General features: G+C 66.4%; 4 protein-coding genes across 7 annotated transcripts in view; 1 reads left to right on the top strand and 3 right to left on the bottom strand.

Moving 5' to 3' along the window:
* RNF213 (ring finger protein 213) overlaps positions 1-442 on the bottom strand; it is a 59,316-nt gene extending 58,874 nt beyond the window's left edge. Inside the window, exon 1 of the mRNA XM_074608041.1 lies at positions 117-442. The gene's annotated coding sequence lies outside the window, so the exon portion shown is untranslated. The remainder of the gene's footprint in view (positions 1-116) is intronic.
* Positions 443-1,150: 708 nt separating this feature from the next.
* On the bottom strand, positions 1,151-9,076 carry SLC26A11 (solute carrier family 26 member 11). 3 transcript variants are annotated; one of them, XM_074608161.1, is made up of 16 exons: positions 8,763-9,076; positions 8,161-8,353; positions 7,880-7,965; positions 7,014-7,093; positions 6,041-6,183; positions 5,579-5,853; positions 5,348-5,420; positions 4,910-4,960; positions 4,264-4,594; positions 4,097-4,152; positions 3,838-3,978; positions 3,581-3,708; positions 3,086-3,185; positions 2,675-2,811; positions 2,331-2,403; positions 1,151-2,076 (listed from the first exon to the last, which is right to left on the bottom strand). In XM_074608161.1, the coding sequence occupies exons 1-16, from the start codon at positions 8,937-8,939 to the stop codon at positions 1,982-1,984; spliced, it is 2,139 nt and encodes a 712-aa protein (XP_074464262.1). In that variant the 5' UTR covers positions 8,940-9,076; the 3' UTR covers positions 1,151-1,981. The 3 variants fall into 3 exon arrangements, with proteins under 3 accessions (XP_074464262.1, XP_074464263.1, XP_074464264.1); XM_074608162.1 differs by having other exon boundaries at positions 4,534-4,594; positions 5,579-5,754; XM_074608163.1 differs by having other exon boundaries at positions 2,675-2,808; positions 4,534-4,594; positions 5,579-5,754.
* Positions 9,077-9,138: 62 nt separating this feature from the next.
* On the top strand, positions 9,139-12,902 carry SGSH (N-sulfoglucosamine sulfohydrolase). Of its 2 annotated transcripts, XM_074608166.1 has the most exons (9): positions 9,139-9,327; positions 9,664-9,824; positions 10,056-10,161; positions 10,709-10,859; positions 11,120-11,276; positions 11,485-11,566; positions 11,652-11,855; positions 12,199-12,356; positions 12,450-12,902. In XM_074608166.1, the coding sequence occupies exons 1-9, from the start codon at positions 9,240-9,242 to the stop codon at positions 12,756-12,758; spliced, it is 1,416 nt and encodes a 471-aa protein (XP_074464267.1). In that variant the 5' UTR covers positions 9,139-9,239; the 3' UTR covers positions 12,759-12,902. The 2 variants fall into 2 exon arrangements, with proteins under 2 accessions (XP_074464267.1, XP_074464266.1); XM_074608165.1 differs by having other exon boundaries at positions 12,199-12,902.
* A 596-nt stretch (positions 12,903-13,498) lies between these two features.
* On the bottom strand, positions 13,499-20,348 carry GAA (alpha glucosidase). Its single transcript, XM_074608152.1, has 19 exons — positions 19,937-20,348; positions 19,705-19,850; positions 19,181-19,346; positions 18,676-18,772; positions 18,473-18,592; positions 18,202-18,320; positions 17,946-18,077; positions 17,678-17,788; positions 17,399-17,512; positions 17,184-17,268; positions 16,945-17,062; positions 16,580-16,713; positions 16,282-16,433; positions 15,911-16,059; positions 15,666-15,807; positions 15,339-15,437; positions 15,005-15,169; positions 14,412-14,564; positions 13,499-13,960 (listed from the first exon to the last, which is right to left on the bottom strand). The coding sequence occupies exons 1-19, from the start codon at positions 20,300-20,302 to the stop codon at positions 13,901-13,903; spliced, it is 2,628 nt and encodes an 875-aa protein (XP_074464253.1). The 5' UTR covers positions 20,303-20,348; the 3' UTR covers positions 13,499-13,900.
* Positions 20,349-20,519: the final 171 nt, after the last annotated feature.

The following is a 20,519-nucleotide window of genomic DNA, read 5'->3' as shown; positions in this document are numbered from 1 at the left end:
TTCACACACACAGCTTTGAGCACACACGCTGTTTACACATGACCAGCCCTTTTTACCCCCTTACGCCTCTCTTTTGCCACTCTTGCTCCTCCCAGCGTCCCGGGGAAGGGGGTTACCTGAGCCCCGTCCTGCCACCGTCTCGCCGAGCTCCTCTCCGGGCACACAGAGCCGTTTTCACTGCACGCCCCGACGCAGGCAGGGTTGCAGCCGGCTGCCGCACGGCGTGATGAGAAACGGGTCGACCCTGCTCTGGCTCCACGCTGGTCACTCCACGCCTGGGGAGACGACGGGTGGGCAGAGAGGGCATATGTGCCCTTCCAGTTCTGCGAAGGCTTCACCACCCAGCGCTGCTCCGCTGCAGTAATGCTCCTCCAGCCTCCGGCGGCAGGACCTGTCGGCCCTGGCAGGTTTGTGGCTCCCGGGCACCTCTGCTGCCGCTGCAAAACCCGCAAAACCTTGGACAGGAGGAGCCTTCAGACACTGAGCAACTGCGAAGGCTGAGCCTGGTTTCAGTTTCTTTTCCTTGGTTTGCTCAGCAGCGCCCAGAAATTAGAGTTTAATTTTTCCTTCCCACACAAAAGGAAAACTCTTTCCCCGCAGGAAGGCGAAAATCATGCTGACTCATTTGCAAATACCGCTTTATTATACCCTCTTTATGGGGTTCAGCCTTTCTGAAAACTGCTGAAAACTGCTTTCTCCTGAACCCTGCCCTTCCCAGCCCTGCTGCCCAACCGCACTATCGCATCCTGCACCCATTTCACAGCAAGGTAGACACAAGCTGGTGTCACAGTGCCTGTCCCCTCAGTGCTGATGGCAGCGTTTGGCAGAAAACCCCACAAACCAAGAGGGATCAGTAAGGAATAAAATCACCAGCGCCAGCACCCTCGAAACTCACTTTGACAGGAGTACGCTCTATGTCAGGGTTCAGTATGCCCCAGAATAAAAAAAGTCTCCAGAATTAAAAAAGCTGATTTAAAAAAGACAGCAGCTTCAAGGCTGGGGAAGGCCTGGAGGAGGGATGGCTTTTTCCTGATGACCATGCATCCTTGTTCAAAGCACACAGGATTAATTTCTCTTTCAGTAATTTTACTTTTCAGTAAGGTCTCTTCTAATGCTAGGGAAAACTGCACTTTTAGAAGACTGGAGTGTCTGAATTCGTGAAAATATTTACTTTATAGCCAGTGATGGTATGTGGGTTTCAAGGTCTCGGTGTTTTCGAGCTCTCCAGGTGCAGGGATGAGGAGTGAGACCCAGGCACTTGACGCAAGCTGCCAACAGGATGATTTCATACCATGAATAGCACAGTCAATGTAAATCAAAGTTTGCTGCGGAGTTTTTTCTCTCCCTTGCTGGCTGCCATCCTGAGAACTCCTTGCCCCGGTGCCGGAGCCCTGAGCCCTTCCCTTCCTCCCGCAGACGCAGCGCTCGCAGGGTCCCACATTGGCTGTCCCTGCGGGGAGTGCCCGGCTTCCTGTGATGGAATGGGCTGGGTATATCTTATATTGGTATCGGGATCAATACTGGCTCTTTGGTATTATTAATGTTAATTATTTCATCTTATCCTATTAAATCTGTTTCTATTTCAATCCCTGTGTTTCTTTGTTTTCTCCTGATTCCCTTTTCCGGGTAGGGAGGGGTCATCAGGTGACAGAATAATTGTCTAAGCGGCAATAAATGGTTATGGGTTCCTCCAACCATAACATCAGGTTAGGGAACAGTTTTGCCCCACTAATCCCTTCCATGGGCCATGTGTCCCTGTCCTCGCTCTGCCCTCTCCTGTGTGGGACGCAGGGACCGTCCACCAGCCGCCCAGGAGGCAGGACAGAGGCAGGCGGCTCCCGTGGAGGGTGTTGGTCGGATGTCACCGGGGTGTCGCAGCCACCGCTCTGCGCAGCACAGGACGTACAGCCATGGCGCAGTTGGAGGCAAGAAACCGGCAAGGCCACGCTGCCCCCGAGGAGGTCCCAGGCGGCTCCTCCACTCACTGGATGAGCCCCGTGGGCAGCAGCAAGCTCTCGCTGGTGCTGGTGAAGGGGGCCGTCCCGCCGCCCCCCGCCTCCGCTCCTCCGCACCGCTCTGTGTGACAGGGGGGAGAAGCAGGACGGAGGGTTAAGCCAAGGCTCGCTGGAGTCCCCATGGCCGGGGTGACCCCCGCTCTCTGGAGGGGCTCCCGCTCGCCTTCCCGGGAGCCAGGCCCCCGCAGCGCCCCGCACTGCGGCTGTGGAGCCTGACAAAGGTGGGACACCCAGGCTCATCTTCCAGAGCCCCGCTCCGCAGCGGCCCGGGGACCCCAGCCCCGGGAGAGCACCCGGGACAGCCCAGAGCCTCACCTGCCTCCTCCCAGCTGGGGAAATGCTGGAATCCCTCTAAGTCTGCAGACAGCAGGACTTTGAGAACAGGGTCCTGAGGGCAGAGAAACCTGGGCTGGGGGAGCCTGCTGCTGGCCGCTGCGCATCCCTCTGGGGCCGTGAGCCCCCCAGCCAGCCCAGGGCAGGGCACGCAGCCCTTCCCCACGTCCCGCAGCCGGACGGGGATGCTGCAGCCTCCACCTCCGTGAGATGAAGGCGCTACCAGAAGAGCGGCAGCAGCGTCCTCGCAGCGAGCTGCCCGCAGCCCCCTTGGGGAGCAGCAGCAGGACCCGTCACGGGGGCGGCCGGGGCTGCGTCCCACCCACCTGCAGGCTGCAGAAGGCCAGCGAGAGGCCGTGCTTGCGCAGCTCCTGCCGCAGCTCTGCCAGCCCCACCACCACCGTGTAATCGATGCTGCTGATGTGGCAACAGTCCAGGACGACGGAGCGGGGTGGAGATGCTGCTGGAGGAAGAGCACACGGTCACGTCCCTAATGAGCCCAGACATGCCCAGCCCAGGGGACACAGCCCCGAGAGCCAGAGCCGGGGTGAGACAGCCTCGGAGAGGAGCTGTGGCCGGGGGCTGGTGCCCACCGCAGGGAAGCTGTGCTGTCCCTGCTTGCGCCCGCAGCCTGCAGGCCTGGGCAGCACTTGCTACCCCCCCCAGCAGTGATCCAGATGGGCACTGGGTTACAGCCAGGTCCCCAAGACAAGCCGACGGGCCAGGGAGCACCGTACCTGCCAGGGCATGGCTGCAGACAGCATCCCGGAGGCACTCCATGGCTGGGAAGTGCAGGCTGCTCCCCAGCTGCACGAGGAGCACGTCCCCCTCAGACACCTGCACAAGACCCCGGCGAGGGGGACAAGTCACAGGGAGCCGTCACCTTCCCCAAGCGGGGACAACTGCCCATATGAGAAAGCAAAGCACCCTCCTGGATGGAAGGGGGCACGTGGGAGCCTCCATCCCTCAGGGAAACCCCCCTCCTGAGCACACCCCAGCGTCAGCAGGAACAGGGACAGCGGGGCCTCCCTCTCCTGCTCTCAGCTCCTGGGATATGCCTTTCCTCGAGCTCCTTGAAAGGGGTCCCGGCTGGTTGGGGACACAGGAGGTGGGGGGGCAGGACAGAAGCATCCTGCACCCCAACGCCCCGCTGCCCTCGGGGAGCCCTCTCCCAGCTCCCCGCTCCTTGACAAGCCCGGCCAGCCCCACTGCATCCGAGGTGTGAAGCCCACCTTTATAGGCGGCCTGGCAATGGAGTAGAGGAGGAGAATCCCTGAGACCAGCACCCCGGCCACGATGCCATACTGGACCTCCCAGAAGCAGAGCAGGAACGTCACACAGAGGGGCACAAGGTCCAGCCCTGCAAGAGAGACGACCCAGGCTTGGCTGAGCCTTGTCCTCATGCCACAGCGCCCCGCGGGACACTGCCCACTCTGCTCGGAGAGATGGGTTGCACTGGGGAATCGTCTGCCCCGATTCGCGCCCTCACTTTTAACCCTCCAGAGCGTCCTGAAGATCCCAGCGTCAAACATGGGGACCACAGCCGAGATGATGACGGCGGCCAGCGCCGCTTTGGGGATGTAGTAGAAGAGCGAGGTGAGGTACGCCAGCGAGAGCAGGACCAGGGCGCCTGCGGGAGATGGCGAGTACCTGAGCCACAGGGTCCCTGACACCCAGGGTGCCCGGGGGCAGCAGGTGCTGGGCACGGGGACCTGCAGGGCAGCCCACGGCGGGGCCGGGGGCTCTACCTGTGACAAGCCCTCCTGCAGGGGTGCAGACACCCGATTGCGCGTTCACCGCTGTCCTGAAACGCAAAGTGACGTGCTGCCCCGGGCTGTGCTGGGGCTGGCAGGGCTGGCAGCTGCCCCCAGCTGCTGCCCAGAGACCCCCCAGCCCACAAAGAAAAACCACCCACCCCGTCAGACCCCAGTGGGGAGAAACATGAGCAAGCCCATGGCTCCCAGCCTGCAGCGGGACCGCGGAGCAGTGAGACAGGACGGAAGGTTGCTGCAGGTCCCATGCACAGCCCAGCAGCTGAGGATGGCAGCTGGGGACCAGGACACATGCTCCGGGACCCACCGGGGTCCACACAGCCTTTCGCCCAAGATCTTGCGGAGCCCTGTCACCACGCAATCCCGGTGAGCGTCCTGCAGGCTGGGGCTCCACTCCCCATCCTGCTACCCACCGGCCAAAGCTGCCCGTGATGGGGTACGATGAGACGAAGGAACCCAGGACGTTGGCGAAGCCTGCAGTGGGGAAGGAGAGGGGCTGGGATGCAGCAGCCACAGGAGGCACCGCCTGGTCTGTGCCACTGTTGCCACCTCCTCCATGCCCGGCTCGTACCCAGGGCTGGAATGGTGTCCATCCAGCCGCGTGAGCCAGGCTCAGGCTGCTCTGGAAATTGCTAAGCTGGGCGCGGGGGCAGCATGCAGGATAAGAAAGGTAAAACTTCAGGCAGAGGGAGGACTGCTGAAATGGGGATCTCTGGTAGCTCAGGGGCTGTGGGACACACGGTGGCACCCAGGCTGGTTCCCCACCCCCTGCTCCGAGCAGCCTCTTACCCAGCGCCAGCAGCTCCTGGTTGGGGTCAATCCGGTAATCGTTCTGCGAGGCTGAAAGGAGATGAGTGGCATCGCCCCGAGCTTCCCACAGGCACAACCCGCCACGTGCACGGAACGGGGCTGGCAGCGCCTGGGACAGCCGCGGGACTCCATCCCAGCTCCCCCCAGGTGCAGGAACAGCCCTTGGGACAATGCTCAGCTCCTTTCCAAACTCTGGCTGTGCACAACGTGGGGACCCCCAGCCCACTCCCCGGACTGAGGGGAGCTGCCTGGCATGGGGAGAGGGTTGGCAGCGCCCCATGAGACCCCTCTTGGGTCCCGGCCCCATGGGCAGCCCAGTCCATTCCTCTGCCCCCGTGGGAACAGCACCCTCCCCGGCACCCCAAGCCCCCCGCAGAGACCCCCCCCCGCGAGCGCAGGAGCCTGGCGCAGCCATACCGAAAGCCTTGGCAATTGCCACGGTCTCTAGCAGGCCCATAAGCGGGACCACAGCCAGACCGACCCCCATGTCCTGGGAAGGAAGGAAGGACATGGTGGGTGTTGTCACCGAGGAACAAGGGTCACCCTGCAGCAGAGCCTCCTCCTGCTGCACGGGGAGCCAGCAAACGCTCGCGTAAGGAGACAGCATCCCATGGGAGCTCCGTCTCCGCCGGCCAGCCTGGCACCCACCTCCACCATGCTCCTGAAGGGGATGGTGCCATTGGGAACAGCCATGGAGAAGCGTGGCAGCTGGAAGGCAGGGAGGCCCTGGGGGATGCTGCCGGTGAGCGTGAGCGGCTGGGAGCCCATCACCTGGAAGGAGTAAGCGACCAGGCCAGCGAACAGGACTACAAGGGCGTTGCGTGCTGTGGTGGAGAGAGCAACCGTGATAAACCTGCCTGGAGCCCAGGGTGGCAGGAGGGATGGCAGGAGCTGGGTACCCAGGCTGCCGAGGTCTTCCAAGCCTTAGGAAGGGGCATGCACAGTGTCAGGACCATCCTTGGGACTTTGTCCTCCCTGACCCACCTCCAGGTCTCAGCTCCTGCCGACCTGGGCTTTACCAGTTTCGGGCTGTCTCTTCCCTGCCCTGAAGGGACGTGACCGAGGAGAGACAGCTGTGGGAGGGGAGAGGGCAGGGGATGGCCAACGCACCCGTGGCGGAGGTCCAGACGATCAGGTAGCTGAGCCTGGCAACCAGCGACTCCATACAGGCAGCTCGGGGCAGGCGGCTCTTCATGGCCCGGAGCCCTGCCAGCACGGCCAGGCAGGCCAGCCCCAGCACAGCGTCCCCAGCCCTGCAACAGGCACGTCGGTGCCAGCCCAAACACGCTGCGGGGCTCAGGGGGAGCTACCCCAAAGCGCCGCGGGAGGAAGAGCGTACGCCAGGCACATGCCGCAGCTCTGCAGGGAGGTGCACAGCTGGCAGGGACACTGCCGGCACCCCCGCACTGCCGGCAAAAGGCGTCACCTCCCTGGGGGGCAGCAGGAAAGGGAGGAGGGGGTCTCCCCCAGCCAGCAGTATGATGCTAACGGGTTTGTGGGCTCTTCATCAAGAGGGCAGCAGGACCCCAGCGACAGGCAGGATCTCTGCAGTGGGGTCTGCGTCCTCCCGCCCCACACTGCTCACAGCCAGGCAGGGCGGTCTCCTGCCAGCCCTGGGGAAGCCGATCCCGTGTGTCACTCTGCTGTATGTGAAACCCAGGCTGCGGCACAGACCCCGAGCCATGGGTGCAGCTAACGGGAGCAGGTGGGGGGCACGGGGACGCCTGAGCTCCCTCTTGGACCATGAAAAATTGGAGGACTCAGGTCACAGTAATAATGATGTGCCTTTGGATGCAAAGTCCCAAGGATGTACCTTTGGACTGGCAAAATCCTGATGTACCTAACTGGGAGCGGAAAATAGGACAAGCATCCCCCATCCTTCCCCTTCAGCTGCTTGGGAGCCCACGTGCTCCCCCATCTTCAAACCCAGCTCAAATGGAAACGGCTGAGAACGAGCAGTTGTGTCACAGCGCTGGGCAGAGACCAAGAAATCGGCCCAAGGTGTGACCAAAGAGACAGGGAGCGAAGCAGCAGAGCCCGGGACCCCACAGCCACAGGGGGACGGCGCAGGGACAGTGCTGACCTGGTCTCCCCAATCCTCCGCAGCGTCTCGTACACCTGCAGGAAAAACTGCCGAGGGATCCCCTGCAGCCCCAGGATGTTCTGTGAGGGAAGACAAAGCCTGGTGAAAGCCTGGCACAACCCAAGCTGCTGAGTGCCGCGGAGGGACGGCCAGGAGCACCGGGGCTCGGCCCTGGCACACGCAGGGGGTGGGTGCTGCTGGTGGGAGAGGTCCTCAGCAAGCACCCCCTCTCCCGCATGCACCCCGGGATGGCCTTTCCCTGCGCGGCTCCGTGCAGGCAGGGCTCAGAGATGCTCTGACATGCTTCCACCCCGTCCTGCACCCACGACTGCGCAGCTCCTGGGAGGGGGTTCTGTTTGGGGCCCCAGCCCAGCCTGCGCAGCCCTCCCGTCCCCCTGCGCCGTGCCCAGCAGCTCCCGCTGTGACCGCAGCCATTAGCCAACCCCGGTTCCTGGCACAGCCTGACACCATCTCCCTGAGTCTCTGATTTCGGTTAACCACAAAGGAAGCACTGCAGCCCCAGAAGAGCCGGAGAGAGGCCAGCGAGGGACCGGTGGAGCTGCAAACCCACCCGTGCCAAGAGAATCACCCAGAACCTCCCACAAGTCACCAAATCAAATGTCCTGGTTTTGCTGGTTGCCACCAGCTGGTCACAGGCAGAGGGTGCGTTTGGCTTGGTCTGCTCAGAGCAGAGCACTCAGGGACCCACCAGAACTGCTGTCAGGGGAGACCTGTGCCCCCGTTGAGGGTCCTTCCTCCCGCACCAACCACATCGCCCAGCCCGGTGCTAAAAACCCCAGTTCCACAGCACGGCTGGCTCCAGGAGAGAGCAGGCACAGTGTCCAGAGCAGACCAGCAGACCCTACCTTGACCTGGTTGAAGCTAATGGTGATGGAAGCGGCAGATGTAAATCCTTTAATGACGGGGCAGGAAATGAAGTCCAGAAGGAAACCTGCAGGGGACGGGTGGCAGTAAGCACGCTGCTGGTCCCGACAGGGAGCACAGGGCGTTTGCATGCACATAGAGCTGTCACGAGTGTTCGCAGGACAACTTCGGTGTCTCAGAAAGCACGTGGGAAGGAGGGAACAACTACAGGATGTACAGCGATATCCCAAAAATACCAGCATACACAGCAAGAGCGTCTCACCGAGGTGCAGGAGCCCCATGGCCAGCTGGATGCAGCCGGAGAGGAAGGTGAGCAGGATGGCATAGACGGGCTCATGGAATGCGTAAGACGAGACAAGCAGCGACATGATGGCTGTAGGACCCAGCGTCACGTCCTTGGCGGTGCCCAGGAAGCAGTAGACAAAGCAGCCCATGAAGGAAGAATAGAGGCCGTACTGCACGGGGACAAAAGGAGCGCTGGCACAACGCTCGGAGCTGGCAGATGCCAGACACCTCCGGGACACGGAGGCCAGGCTGCGCTCAGGTCCCTCCGGCGCCCGCAGCCATCCCTGAGCAAACAAACAGAGTCTCCGGCTTCCTGCTCCGGGAAATGGGTGGCTGCACAGGGCCAGCCCTCGGCCGCCGGCCGGCCAGCCCTGCCCGCTCTGCCTGCTCTGCCCACTCTGCCCACCCTGCCAGCCCTGCCCGCCCTGCCAGCCCTGCCACCCCTGCCCGCTCTGCCCGCCCTGCCAGCCCTGCTCGCCCTGCCCGCTCTGCCCGCCCTGCCCGCTCTGCCCGGCCGCAGGCGGGGGTCAGGCAGCGGGTGTCCCCGGGCACCCACGGCCGCAGGGCACCGCCACCCACCTGCAGAGGCAGCCCGGCCACCTCGGCGTACGCCAGCGCCTGCGGCACCACGGTGAGCCCCACGGTCAGGCCGGCCATCAGGTCGAGCTGCAGCCAGGCCAGAGAGTAGCGCGGCAGCCAGCGCAGGACGGGCAGCCTCCGCCGCAGCCCCGCGCACCGGGCACCCGCCGCCGGCATGGCCGGGGCACCGTCCCCCTGCCCGGCCGCCTCCAGCCCCCTCCGCTGGCCGAGGCAGGAGGGGTCGGCGGCCGCCCCCGGGAGGCGGAGCGGGCCGGGGTCCCCGCGGGGCCGGCAGCCGCCGGGACGAGCCCGTTCCCCGCCGCGGGGCCGGTGGCTCCGCCCGGGCCGGATCTGAGCCGCCGGGGCCGCCTCATGTGACCGGGGCAGAGGAGGAGCCGGGGCGGGCGGAGGAGCCGCCGAGACCCGCTGAGCCCCGCCGCGCCCGGCTCCGCCGCTGCCGGTACCGGTGCCGCCGCCATGGGGCCCTGGGCGCTGGCGCTGCTGCTGGGCGCTCTCCGGACCGGCGGAGCCCCGGCCCCGGCCCGCAACGTGCTGCTCCTGCTGGGTGAGTGCGGCCGCCGCCCCGGCTGAGCCCCGCGACCTCTCCCGGGTCCGCACCCGCCGCCCCCAGCCCCGGCCCCGCGGCGGGGTGCCCCTGTGCCGGGCTCGGGGCGGCCCGTGGGCAGGGGAGGGGCGGCCCCAGGGGTCCCACCGCGTCCCCTCTGCTGGGACGGGACGGTCACCGCAGCACCGGCCCCAGCCCGGGGCATCCTCAGCCCGGGGATGCTCTCGGCGTCATTAGTGTCCCCCGGGCTTTGCCCCCCCCCCCCCGCACGGTTAGGGTCACGCCGGGGGTCAGGCCCGGTGCTGCAGGGCTCACCCCACACCCTTCCCACGGCAGCAGACGACGGTGGCTTTGAGAGCGGCGCCTACAACAACTCGGCCATCCGGACGCCCAACCTGGACGCGCTGGCCCGCCGCAGCGTGGTCTTCCAGAACGCCTTCACCTCCGTCAGCAGCTGCTCCCCCAGCCGCGCCAGCATCCTCACCGGCCTGCCCCAGGTAGGAGCACCCCCAGGCACCGGGGTAGGGGCTACCAGTCCACGGCAGGTGGTCAGGGATGACCAGAGCTGACATTCTCATGGCACAGTCACAGGACTTGGCGGTCCACCCGTACCTGCTGACCCACACTCTTCCCAGCCCCCCGGGACTGGCACACACACTCGGTGTGTTGTTGTTTTGGGGCCAGGCTGGCCGGCATCATCCAACCACCTTGTCTCCCCCCGCCTGCAGCACCAGAATGGGATGTACGGGCTGCACCAGGACGTGCACCACTTCAACTCCTTCGACAGTGTGCGGAGCCTGCCCCGGCTGCTCAGCCACGCGCACGTCCGGACAGGTAGGGAGCCCAGGGCAAGTGACATGGGCAGGGAAACCCTCCCTTTCTGTACACCAAACCCCTTTGGGCGAGAGAACTTGATGGCTCACCTGCCTGTGAGCTGGACCCGCACCCGTGCTCTCTGCTGATACCTGGATTTCACTTCACTTCCCCCATTGCTGCTCCTCTGCCACCCCCGTTACACCTCGCTGTCACTTCTGTTCCCCATCCCACTCCTTCCCGGTTCCCAGGTTTGAACTTGACCCAAACTTCCACCCCGGCCGCTCAGCTGTGCTGGCGCTTACCCACGCCGGTGACCTGGGGCAGCCTGGTCCCCAGGTGCATCCCAGTTTCTGAGCAGATGTGAAAGTACCTCTGCAACCGGCAGAGACGGCTGGAGAAGGCAGAAATGGCTGGAGAACCTGGCAGCATCTTCCCCTCTTGGCGTTGTTTGCTGAGCACAGCCCGTGGTGGAGCAGTCGAGGTGCATCAGCCCCCAGGGAGGAGAGCAGCAGCCAGCATCCTCCCCCACTCCCCCCTGGCACAGCGCCTGTCTGCGTTCTTCCAGGGATAATCGGGAAGAAGCATGTCGGGCCCGAGGCTGTCTACCCCTTCGACTTCGCCTACACAGAGGAGAACAGTTCGGTCTTGCAGGTTGGGAGAAACATCACTCGAATCAAAGCGCTGGTCCGGCAGTTCCTGCGGAGCCAGGACGAGAGGTGAGACGGACCCTGCAACCCTGGGGCGGGCACGGGAGAGGAGACGGAAACCGGCCTCGCCGGAGACATGTCTCCACGTCACAGTTGGTCACAAATAGGAAGGTACACCTTGTCTCTGGGTCACCCCATATCCAGAAGCCCAGATTAGGTGGGAGTTTTCCCGCTGACCCCTGCTCACCCCTGCACAGCCAGGGATGGTCTCGGGGCACGTGGGCTTCCCTTTGCTACACCACCTCCACCTCTGCCCTCTCCATCTCTAGGCCTTTCTTCCTCTACGTCGCCTTCCACGACCCCCACCGCTGCGGGCACTCCCAGCCCCAATACGGGGCCTTTTGTGAGAAATTCGGCAATGGAGAAAGCGGCATGGGCTGGATCCCTGACTGGAAGCCGCAGCTCTACCGCCCAGAGCAAGTGCAGGTGGGAGCCTGTGGGGCTGCATGGGGCTATATGGGGCTGAGTGGGGGCTACATGTGACAGAAGCCTCCACGGGCGCGCAGGCAGCTGCAGGCTGGCCCCCACCTCGGTCACTGCCATCAGTGTTACGGGCGAGAGCTGGCGAAGGCCACCCCGGCGTACCCACGACCTCCTTCCCCATGGCTGCCATGTGCCACTTTCCTCTGTTTAGGTCCCTCCCTTTGTCCCAGACACACCGGCTGCCCGGGCGGACCTGGCAGCCCAGTACACAACCATCGGGCGCATGGACCAAGGTAGGAGCCGGGGGGGCCAGGCTGGCATCGGCGAGCGCTGTGGTCCCTCCTGGCCCCCCCCTCAGCTCTGCCCCTCCGTCCGCAGGGATAGGTCTGGTCCTGGAGGAGCTGCGACTTGCCGGCTTCCTCAACAGCACGCTGGTGATCTACACCTCCGACAACGGCATCCCCTTCCCCAGTGGCAGGACCAACCTCTACCGCTCGGGCACCGCTGAGCCCTTGCTGATCTCCTCCCCGGAGCACACCGCGCGCTGGGGGCAGGTCAGCCAGGCCTTTGCCTCCCTCCTGGGTAAGAGCCCGCAGCCCCCAGGAGGGAGAAGAGGTTTCCAGAGCCGTGCCAGGGGGTGTGAGCTGGTCCCCACCCTCCCCACGCCGAAACCCAGGGTCCTGTCCCAGAGGACAGCCTGCGGCCCTCGGCATTGGCACGGCCGGCCCGGGAAGGAAGAGGGGGGATGACAGGGCATCAGAGTCCCCTGCAGGGACGTCATCCTGGGGCTCAGCTCTGCAGCTCACCCCAGCACCACCTGCAGCCCACGCGGCAGCAGACCCCGGGGACCTTTCTGCCCCTCTCCAGGGTTGAGTTTCCTCCCACAGGTGCCAGCCCCTCCTCTCACCCTTCTCTTCCCCTCCAGATCTGACGCCGACCATTTTGGACTGGTTCTCCATCCCCTACCCATCTTACAGCATCTTTGGCAAGAAGCGGGTGCAGCTCACCGGGAAGTCTCTCCTGCCAGCGCTGGAGTCGGAGCAGCCCTGGGCCACCGCCTTCAGCAGCCAGAGCCACCACGAGGTGACCATGTACTACCCCATGCGAGCCATCCAGCACCAGCAGTTCCGCCTCATTCACAACCTCAACTACAAGATGCCCTTTCCCATCGACCAGGACTTCTACGTCTCGCCCACCTTCCAAGACCTGCTGAACCGCAGCAGGGCCGGGCAGCCAACCCACTGGAACAAGACCCTGCACCAGTACTACTACAGGGACCGCTGGGAGCTCTTCGACTGCAGCCGCGACCCCACCGAGAGCCGGAACCTGGCCCCTGACCCCCGCTACGCCGCCGTCTTCCAGCAGCTTCGCACGCAGCTCTTGAAGTGGCAGTGGGACACGGCTGACCCCTGGGTGTGTGCACCCGACGCGGTCCTGGAGGAGAAACTGAGCCCCCAGTGCCGGCCGCTGCACAACGAGCTGTGAGCGTCACCGCTGCCATGGGTCACCACTGCCACGGGGACAGCCGTGCGCTGCTCCTCGGACACGAGGGGGTCAGAACCAGTCACCCCTGGGTGACACCCCGAGGCTCCGCTCTCTGTATCGCAAACATCGCCTGGCCCCGGAGCATTCAGGCATCCTCGTGCCTTTGTTCTCAGCCAGAGGAGCTGCAGGGCCAAGTTGCTCCTCAATAAAGCCCCTGGAGGAGAGAGGTCTCCGTTTTCACCTGGGGCTGAGCACGGCCCTGGCAGCTCCCGGCGCGGCGGTCTTGGTGCTGCCCTGCCAGCCCCGCTGCGGAGGAGCGGCTGCACAGCCCCTGGAGAAACGGGCCAGTGGGGACCAGCAAGGGGGCGGCAGGGCTATGATTTAACTTAATACACAAAGTGCCCCGAGTCCCCGAGGTGCACAAGCTCAGGGGGGATGCTGTCTGCTCGCTCCCTGCATGATAGAGGCTTGACCAGAGCCGCAGGGTGGGGGCCAGGGCTGGCAGCCCCCAGCGCCAGCAGGACGGACGGACCGAGGGGCTCCATGGCACAACCAGGGCTGCGGGAGCAGCTGGGGGTCCCCCACTGCTCTGGGAAACGGTGGTCCCACTGCAGGCCCCCAGGCAGGGATGGAGCTGCGGGGTCCCAGCCGGAGGGTCCCAGACTGGGGGCAAGGGCTGGGCCAGGGCTCAGTGGCACTTTCAGGACAGGCACCAGCAGAGAGGGGCACGGACACGGCCTGGGGCTGCTCCCAGCAAACACCGACTTTATTCCCAGCACTGTTCCCTCGCCCCCCTGCGCGGATTCCCCCCCTCCCTGCCCTGGCAAAGCAGCCAGGAGACTCCCTGCAGTCCCTCAACAGGTTACCAATTCCGCGTGTTAACAGGTTTGCTGTGTCACGAGGCACTTGGGTATTTTTTCCCCCATTTTGGAGGAGATGAGGGTTTCCCCGTCCCCAGGGTTGTCCAAGCCCCGCCGCGATGCAAGTCCAGCGCACCCATCTCCGGGGTCAGCCCGAAGGCAAGCCAAAGCCCAGGAGCCGCGTTGCGTGGGAAGAGCGGCAGCAGCTCTGGTGTTACAGAGGATGGGGGGATTCGGCCCCCGAGCCGGGGGGAGCAGCATCGCCTCTCCCCACCGAGCGGCTCAGGACCAAGCGATCACAAACTGCTCCCACATGGGCAGCGACACGGGGACTCTCAGCACCTGCGGACAGAAGGAAGGGTCAGCACGGTGAGAACCGGCGGCGTCGCAGCCCAAGGGGTGTCAGAACTGAGGGAGGTGTCCTGCCCCCCCGGGGTGTGCACAGAGATGCAGCCTGGTCCCCCAGACCCCCCCGGGAAAGGGTGCCCATGGCAGACAGCCCCAGGAGCAGAGCCGTGCCACTGCTCCTCGCGGAGCTCCAGCCCCATCACCATGCACCCTTTCCATCCCCTGTCTCCCCATCCTCGCCCCCTTCACGGCCTAATCCTGCCCCGGCCACCGGGCAGCCACCCACCCCGTGCTGGGCAGCCCTTTACGCTCCTTGGTGCCAACAACCGTGCCACCGCTGGGGCCAAACCCCGCCAGCCCCTCGGGGAAGCTCTGGGTCCCTTCCCAGCCACCATCTGGCAGTTTCCCCCCCCCATCCCCTCCCACGGCAGGGACGAGCACTCGCCTGGGTGTCGCTGCGGTAGGAGAAGTCACCCACAAGGGCACCGTTGGCCAGGACTTGCCGGGGAGGGCTGGTGACGCCCAGCACGGTCACGGCCTCCAGCAGGACCCCGTCGAGGTGGGCGCTCGCCCGCAGGAGCTGGCTGAGCACGGCTCCCTGCAGGGACAGCGGGGCTGTCACCCCGCGCGCCCGGGTCCCAGCCTCCCCCCGCGCACCCCGGGCTTCTCGACGTGCCCTGCCCCACAGGCTGCCTGTCTGCAGGGCACCGAGCCCGGGGGGGCAGGTGGTCTGCCATCACTGGAGCGTGGCAAAGCCACTCTCCGTTTATCAGAGGGACGGGGCTGGAGAGCAGCCGCTGCTGGGCGGCGCTGCGGGTGCGAGAGGAGAGCAGCCAGCTCCCTCTCCTAAGCGGGCTCCTGGGGGGTACAGCCCCCACGGGACCCCACCACCCCACAGTGCTGTAGCCGCTCAGTCTGGCACTTTCGGCAAGACACAGCGTGGCTGCGCCAGGGCACGGTGTGACCGCGTGTGCCCCAGGGGCACCGGGACCCGCAGGTGGCAGCGAACACCCGTGTCCCCAGTCCCCCATCGCTCACCTGCGTGGCCAGGAAGAGGATCTCGGTGTAGTCCCCCTTCTCAAAGGTCTGCCAGCTCTCCCCGTCGTCCCAGAACAGCTCTCCCCTGGCGAAGCCGTCCGGCGTCAGCGCCACGACCAAGGCCATCCCCTTCTTGCGGGACTCAGCCGTGCTGAAGGCAGGTTCCTGGGGTAGGGGGGTCAGGCACAGCCCCGGGCGCTGCCGGAGTCGCTCTGCCCCAGCCCCGGCCGAGCACCGCGGGCTTGCGGCTCCTTTGGCAATGTCCAGTCTGCCAGGGACCACGCTGCAGCCCTCCGCTTCACCGTGGCATCACCGCAGCGCGGAGGGGACTCACCTGCAGGGGCAGGATGTGCCCTGCACGGACGTGGACGTTAATGGTGTCCAGGGGAGCCGGCAAGAGGATCCACTGCCCTTTGCTGCGGATGGTGGAATCCTAAACGAGAACGAAAAAAAGAGAAGAGCAGGCGTAGGGTGCAGCGTGCCGACGGGGGTCCCAGCCCAGCGCCGCAGCCCTCCAGCGGCCACGAGCGAAGGCTGAGTCCTGAGCACAGCCCTGGGGGGCTGGTACCAGTGGTGGGGTGCAGGAGAAACGCAGGGCTCTGCCGCAAAGCCCCCGCGCAGCCACCCGAGCGCCACGCGGTGCGGCCGGGGGGGCACCCACCCCTGCGAGGCTGTACCACGTCCCCGCCGGGAAGTAGCCGCTGACTTTGGTCATCCCTGCCTCCAGCACGGGTGTGACGAGCAGCCCCCCGCCCCACAGGAGCTGGCGGTCCACGGCCCAGGTGTTGGGGTCCTTGGGGAACCTGGGGAAGGACGGGGAGGGGCAGTGGAGCGCCGGGGAGACCCTGCACCCGGCTCCTGCCGAGCCTGGTGGCCATCATGGGCCCCGTCCGGGCCGGCACTCACTCGAGGAAGAGGGGCCGCGCCACCGTCTCCCCGGCGGAGTGAGCCCGGTGGAAGAGGGTGTAGAGGTAGGGCAGGAGGGAGTAGCGGAGGCGGAGGGCGTTCCTCATGGCGGCCTGGGCAGCCCGGCTGAAGGCGTACGGCTCCTGCGGCTGCAGGGGAGAGGCCGAAGGGGGATGCTCAGACCACGCAGGGAGGAATGACGGGCACTTTTCAGGGATGCGGGATGAACTCCCCCCAGCACGAGCCCGGCACTGATGGCACGCAGCCCCGCAACCGTGCCAGCCCCCTTCCCCCTTGCCCAGCAGCACCCACCCCTGCCCCCCATCCACCCAGCCGCCCCCCGCCCCGGGGGCGAGGGTCCCGCTGCTCACCCGGGCGCCGTGGTCGTTGTGATTCCTCATGAAGGGGTAGAAGGCGCCCAGCTGGGTCCAGCGCACGCACAGCTCCTCGGACGTGTCACCCGCGAAGCCGCAGATGTCGGCACCCACCAGCGGCACCCCAAAGAGGTTGAAGAGCAGCACCTCTGCGGAGGGGGTGCAGGGGGCATTGGGGCTCCGCAGCACCGGGGACACAGAGAACAGGGAGAAGCCCCTGGCTGCAGGGGAGGCGCAGGGGGGAAGCACAGGAGGGAAGCACGGGTGGATGCGGCCCCAGCACCCCGCAGCCTACCTGGCACGGAGTAATACAGCTGCTCCCAGTCGCTGCTGACGTCCCCCGTCCAGTGTCCAGCGTAGCGGCCGTGCCCAGCAAACGTGGAGCGCGAGATGACGAAGGGGCGCTTGCCCCGGACCCTCAGCAGCGCGCTGCGGGCAGGACGGGGTCAGCTCAGCACCGACTGCCGGGGAGGGGGCTCAGCCCCCCACCAGCGGCTCCTGGCAGCAGCACAGAGCTGGCACGTGCCGGGGCACCTCACCCGCCCACCGAGTGCCCCCCATGCCCAAACCGCCCACGCCGCAGCGCGGGGAAGGCTCTCTCTCCCCTGGGATGTGCATCCTCCAGGACAGCAGGAGCTGCGGCACGAGGCCCGGGCTTACTTGTGGGAGGCGATGGCCTCAGTCAGCCCATAGAGGCTGTGCAGGTTGTAGTGGGAGGACAGGTACTGCTGGCTGGAGGCGCAGATGGTCCCGGCTTGGAGGCGTCCCCCAAACACACCTGCACGGGAGAGGCGGTGGCGAGGGCGAGCTCGGAGCCCGCTCGGCTGGGACCGGAGCATCCCCAGGCTCCCCCGGAGCTCCCCGCACCCCCGGTCAGAGGCTGGTCCCGCCGCCCATACCTGGCACGTAGGGGGGCTGCTCCAGGCTGTTGTTGGGACACCCATCCTGGGAGCCCTCCACGAAGTTTGATGGCTCGTTCATGTCCTGGGGAGGGAAGGGGAGGGAAGGGGAGGGAAGGGGAGGGAAGGGATGCCCTCCCGCCACACCGGGACCCAGCAGAGGGGCAGGACAGGAGCCGGGGAGCCGCAGCCGGCAGCTCTGTGGGGCCACTCACAATCCACATGCCATCGAAGGGCACTTGGTCGTGGAAGTCCTTCACCATGTCGTGCCACCACTCGTGAGTCTCTGGGTTGGTGAAATCCGGGAAGGCTGTCGGGCCCGGCCAGACCTGCGGAAGGGAGGCGGCAACGGGCAAAGCCCCGCTGTCCCTGACCCGCTGCACCCTGCAGCCCCCTGCAGCCCCCGCACGCCACCCCACCTTCCCCACGGCCATTCCCCGGCTGTTCCCCTCCAGCTCTCGGGGCCCCTCACAAGGGAGGCTCCCCGCACACACCTTCCCGATCAGGGGCTGCCCCGTGGCGTTTCGGATGAACACCCCTCGCTTCAGTCCCTCGTCGTAGGGCTTGTACGTGCCGGGAGGTCCCGAGCTGCTGATCCCGGGATCCTGGCGGGGCACAAAGCCAGGGCTTCACCTGCAAGGGCAGGGATCGGCCTCCCCCGCCTTCCTCGAGGAAGCTCCGTCACTGCCGCGGGGGCAGCCGGGAGCCTCGGTGCCAGCCCACCCCTGCGGTAGCCCCGGCACAGCCGGGGGTGTCACTCACCACGATCATGATGTACCTCAGACCGCGGCGGTGAAATTCCCGCACCATCTCCGGGTAGTCCTTAAAGCTTTTCTTGTTGAAGGTGAAATCCCTCTTGGCATCCGCATAATCCAGGTCGTTCCACTGCACGTCCTGTGGATGGCGGCACCGGCGCTCGGGGAGGAGCAGGGACACCCCCCCTGCCCCACAGGGGCTCCCCATCAGCCCCTCCATGGCCGCTTTCGGGCAGAGGCTCCCGGGAGCAGCCGAGACCCACCAGGGGGAAGCGGGCTGCCGTCATGTTGGCCACGACCTGCCGGGTGATGTCGGTGGAGGAGTAGCCCCAGCGGCAGAGGTGGAAGCCCAAGCCCCAGTATGGGGGCATGAAGGGAAAACCTGGAAGCGGGAGGCGGGTGCTGGCCAGGCAGGGGCAGGAGTGGCCCAGCATCGCCATTCCCCATGGTCCCAACACCCCCACACCGGCCACACCGCGCCACCCACAGCATCCCGGCAAAGCCACCCCAGGAGCGCCTGTGGCTCGGTCCTACCAACGACATCCAGGTACTGCCGCACCACGCTCTTGGGGTCGGGGCCCAGGAAGATGTAGAAGTCCAGGATCCCACCCGTCGTGCGCCAGGTGAGGGCCGGGCTGGGCTGCAGGAGCACATCTGGGGAGGGACAAGCACCGGAGGAACCAGCTGAGGATGGGGACGGGGGCCAAGCCCGCACCCGGCGCCTCCGCGGGACTCACCCATCGCGTTGCTGTTCAGCAGAAAGACACCGTGGGCCGAACCACCGTCCTCCATCACCAGGTAGAAAGGGTGGGAACCATAGAGGTTGACCTGGGGCTGGAGCAGAGCACAGCACGGTGCCAATGAGGCTCTGGAGACCCTGGCACAGCACCCCCATGCCCCTGCCCACCCATCCCTCGCTGCCGGCCAGGAGCGGCATCACGGGGTGCAGACCCAGCGCTTGCGGCCCCAAACACTGCCGGAGTCGGCAGAGCTCTGCCCCGAGCACGAGCCCAGGACTGCTCGAGGGACAGCAGCAACCAGCAACGCATGGCAGAGCCCCAGGGGGGACAAAACCTGACCTGGGACGACGGTCCCATGGGCTTGCCTGGGGCTGAGGCCAGGTCCCAGCGTTCAACCAGCACAGACACCTTTCCCCAGCCCCAAAGAAGACAGTAGAGGCCGCGGGGCCGCCCCCGCAAACGCAGGTGAGCTGTCTCCCTCCCCCTCAGCCCCGCTCCATACCACAGGCGCCATGTCCCGGTTCCAGAGGGTGACCCTGGTCCAAGCTGTGTCAAGGACCAGCGGCGTCAGGTGCTCCCCCAGCCCAGAAATGAAATGGGAGGGCAAAGAGGTGGAGATCTGCAGGAACTGGTCTGCGAAGAAGAGGGGCGCGATGGTGGTGTTCAGCCTGCCGGAGAGAACGGAGACTGCGGCAAACCGCCCCGCCGGTGCCCAGTGCCGGGGAGGAGGGAGGCACTGAGCTGGTGGGCCGCCAGCCCTGGGGGGGGAACACGGATGCTCGTCACCACGTGAAACAAAAACAGGTTTCGGCACAGCTCTGGGATTCCTGCTTCCCTTCCCAGCCACCGAACTGCAGAGGGGGTCAAAGCAAAGCCCCCGCAGCCGCCGACTGCCACCACCCCGCTGCCGTCACCAGTGTCCCCTGCTGCACCCTGGCTCCCGGTGGCAGGTCCCGCTTCCAGAGCGAATCCCTTGGGGAGGGCGCAGGGAGCCCGCACCCCGCTCGGGGCGCGCCGGGCACTCACAGGACGGGCCCCCCGCACTGCCGGGACACGACGAGGCCGAAGGGCTCCTGGTTGACCTGCACCTCGTAGAGCGCGGAGGCGGCGCGGCCGCTCGCCCGCGGCGTGGCCAGGGGCACCTCGTAGCGCTGCCGGGCCGGGTCCCGCAGCTGCGGGGACAGAGAGGGGGGGTCGGCTGGGGCCGGGGGGGGGGGGGGGGGGGGCCGGGGAGGGTCCGGGGGGGTCGGTGCCGCACCGTGAAGCGCAGGCGGGTGGGGGTCTCCAGCGCCAGGTCCAGCCGCAGGCTGCCCACGTCCCCCGGCAGGAAGCTGGCGGCGACGCGGCGGAGGCGGGCGGTGTAGCCGCTGGCGGTGGCCGTCAGGTTCTCCGTCCTGTAGCTCGGGTAGCCGCGGGGGAAGAAGCACCATGGCGGGCCGGGACCGGGGCCGGCGGGCGCGTAGCAGCAGCCCCGCTCCTCGCAGCCCTCCCGCGACAGCAGCCGCTCGGGGCCGCAGTCGAAGCGGTCGCCCGGGGACACCTCGCAGCCGGCGGCCCCGGGGCTGGGCGCCGCGGCAGGGACCAGCAGCGCCAGCAGCGCGGCGGCGAGCGGCGGCCCCGCCATGGCCCGGCCGCACCGGACCGGCCTCCCGGGGCGGGGCGGGGCCGGTCACGTCACGCCGCCGTCGGCGGGGCGGGACCGGCGCCGGGACTCACGGCCACGGGTCCCGGAGCCGCTCCCCCCCCGCCATCTCCCCCGCCCTGGGGACCCGGAGCCCGCCCGGACCCGCTGCCGGAGCTCGGGCGAAAGGCGGTAGGGGAGCCTTGAAGTTAAGGCGGCG

The sequence above is a fragment of the Larus michahellis genome, chromosome 14 (genome assembly GCF_964199755.1).
Source record: "Larus michahellis chromosome 14, bLarMic1.1, whole genome shotgun sequence".
Classification (NCBI taxonomy): Eukaryota; Metazoa; Chordata; class Aves; order Charadriiformes; family Laridae; genus Larus; species Larus michahellis.
The sequence above is the reverse complement of the archived record's forward strand: the minus strand, read 5'-3'. Positions and strand labels throughout refer to the sequence as shown.

Excerpts from the sequence above, each read along its gene's own strand:
- SLC26A11 (XM_074608161.1), bottom strand. The coding sequence starts at position 8,939 with ATGCCGGCGGCGGGTGCCCGGTGCGCGGGGCTGCGGCGGAGGCTGCCC. Across the intron at positions 4,153-4,263 it reads CCCCACTGGGGTCTGACGGG|GACAGCGGTGAACGCGCAAT; the intron begins GTGGGTGGTTTT and ends TTTGCGTTTCAG. Across the intron at positions 2,812-3,085 it reads CTGCAGCCATGCCCTGGCAG|CAGCATCTCCACCCCGCTCC; the intron begins GTACGGTGCTCC and ends CTCTTCCTCCAG.
- SGSH (XM_074608165.1), top strand. The coding sequence starts at position 9,240 with ATGGGGCCCTGGGCGCTGGCGCTGCTGCTGGGCGCTCTCCGGACCGGC. Across the intron at positions 9,825-10,055 it reads TCCTCACCGGCCTGCCCCAG|CACCAGAATGGGATGTACGG; the intron begins GTAGGAGCACCC and ends CCCCGCCTGCAG. Across the intron at positions 11,567-11,651 it reads CATCGGGCGCATGGACCAAG|GGATAGGTCTGGTCCTGGAG; the intron begins GTAGGAGCCGGG and ends CTCCGTCCGCAG.
- GAA (XM_074608152.1), bottom strand. The coding sequence starts at position 20,302 with ATGGCGGGGCCGCCGCTCGCCGCCGCGCTGCTGGCGCTGCTGGTCCCT. Across the intron at positions 19,851-19,936 it reads CCACCCGCCTGCGCTTCACG|CTGCGGGACCCGGCCCGGCA; the intron begins GTGCGGCACCGA and ends CTGTCCCCGCAG. Across the intron at positions 16,434-16,579 it reads GCTGTATTACTCCGTGCCAG|AGGTGCTGCTCTTCAACCTC; the intron begins GTAGGCTGCGGG and ends CCCCCTCCGCAG.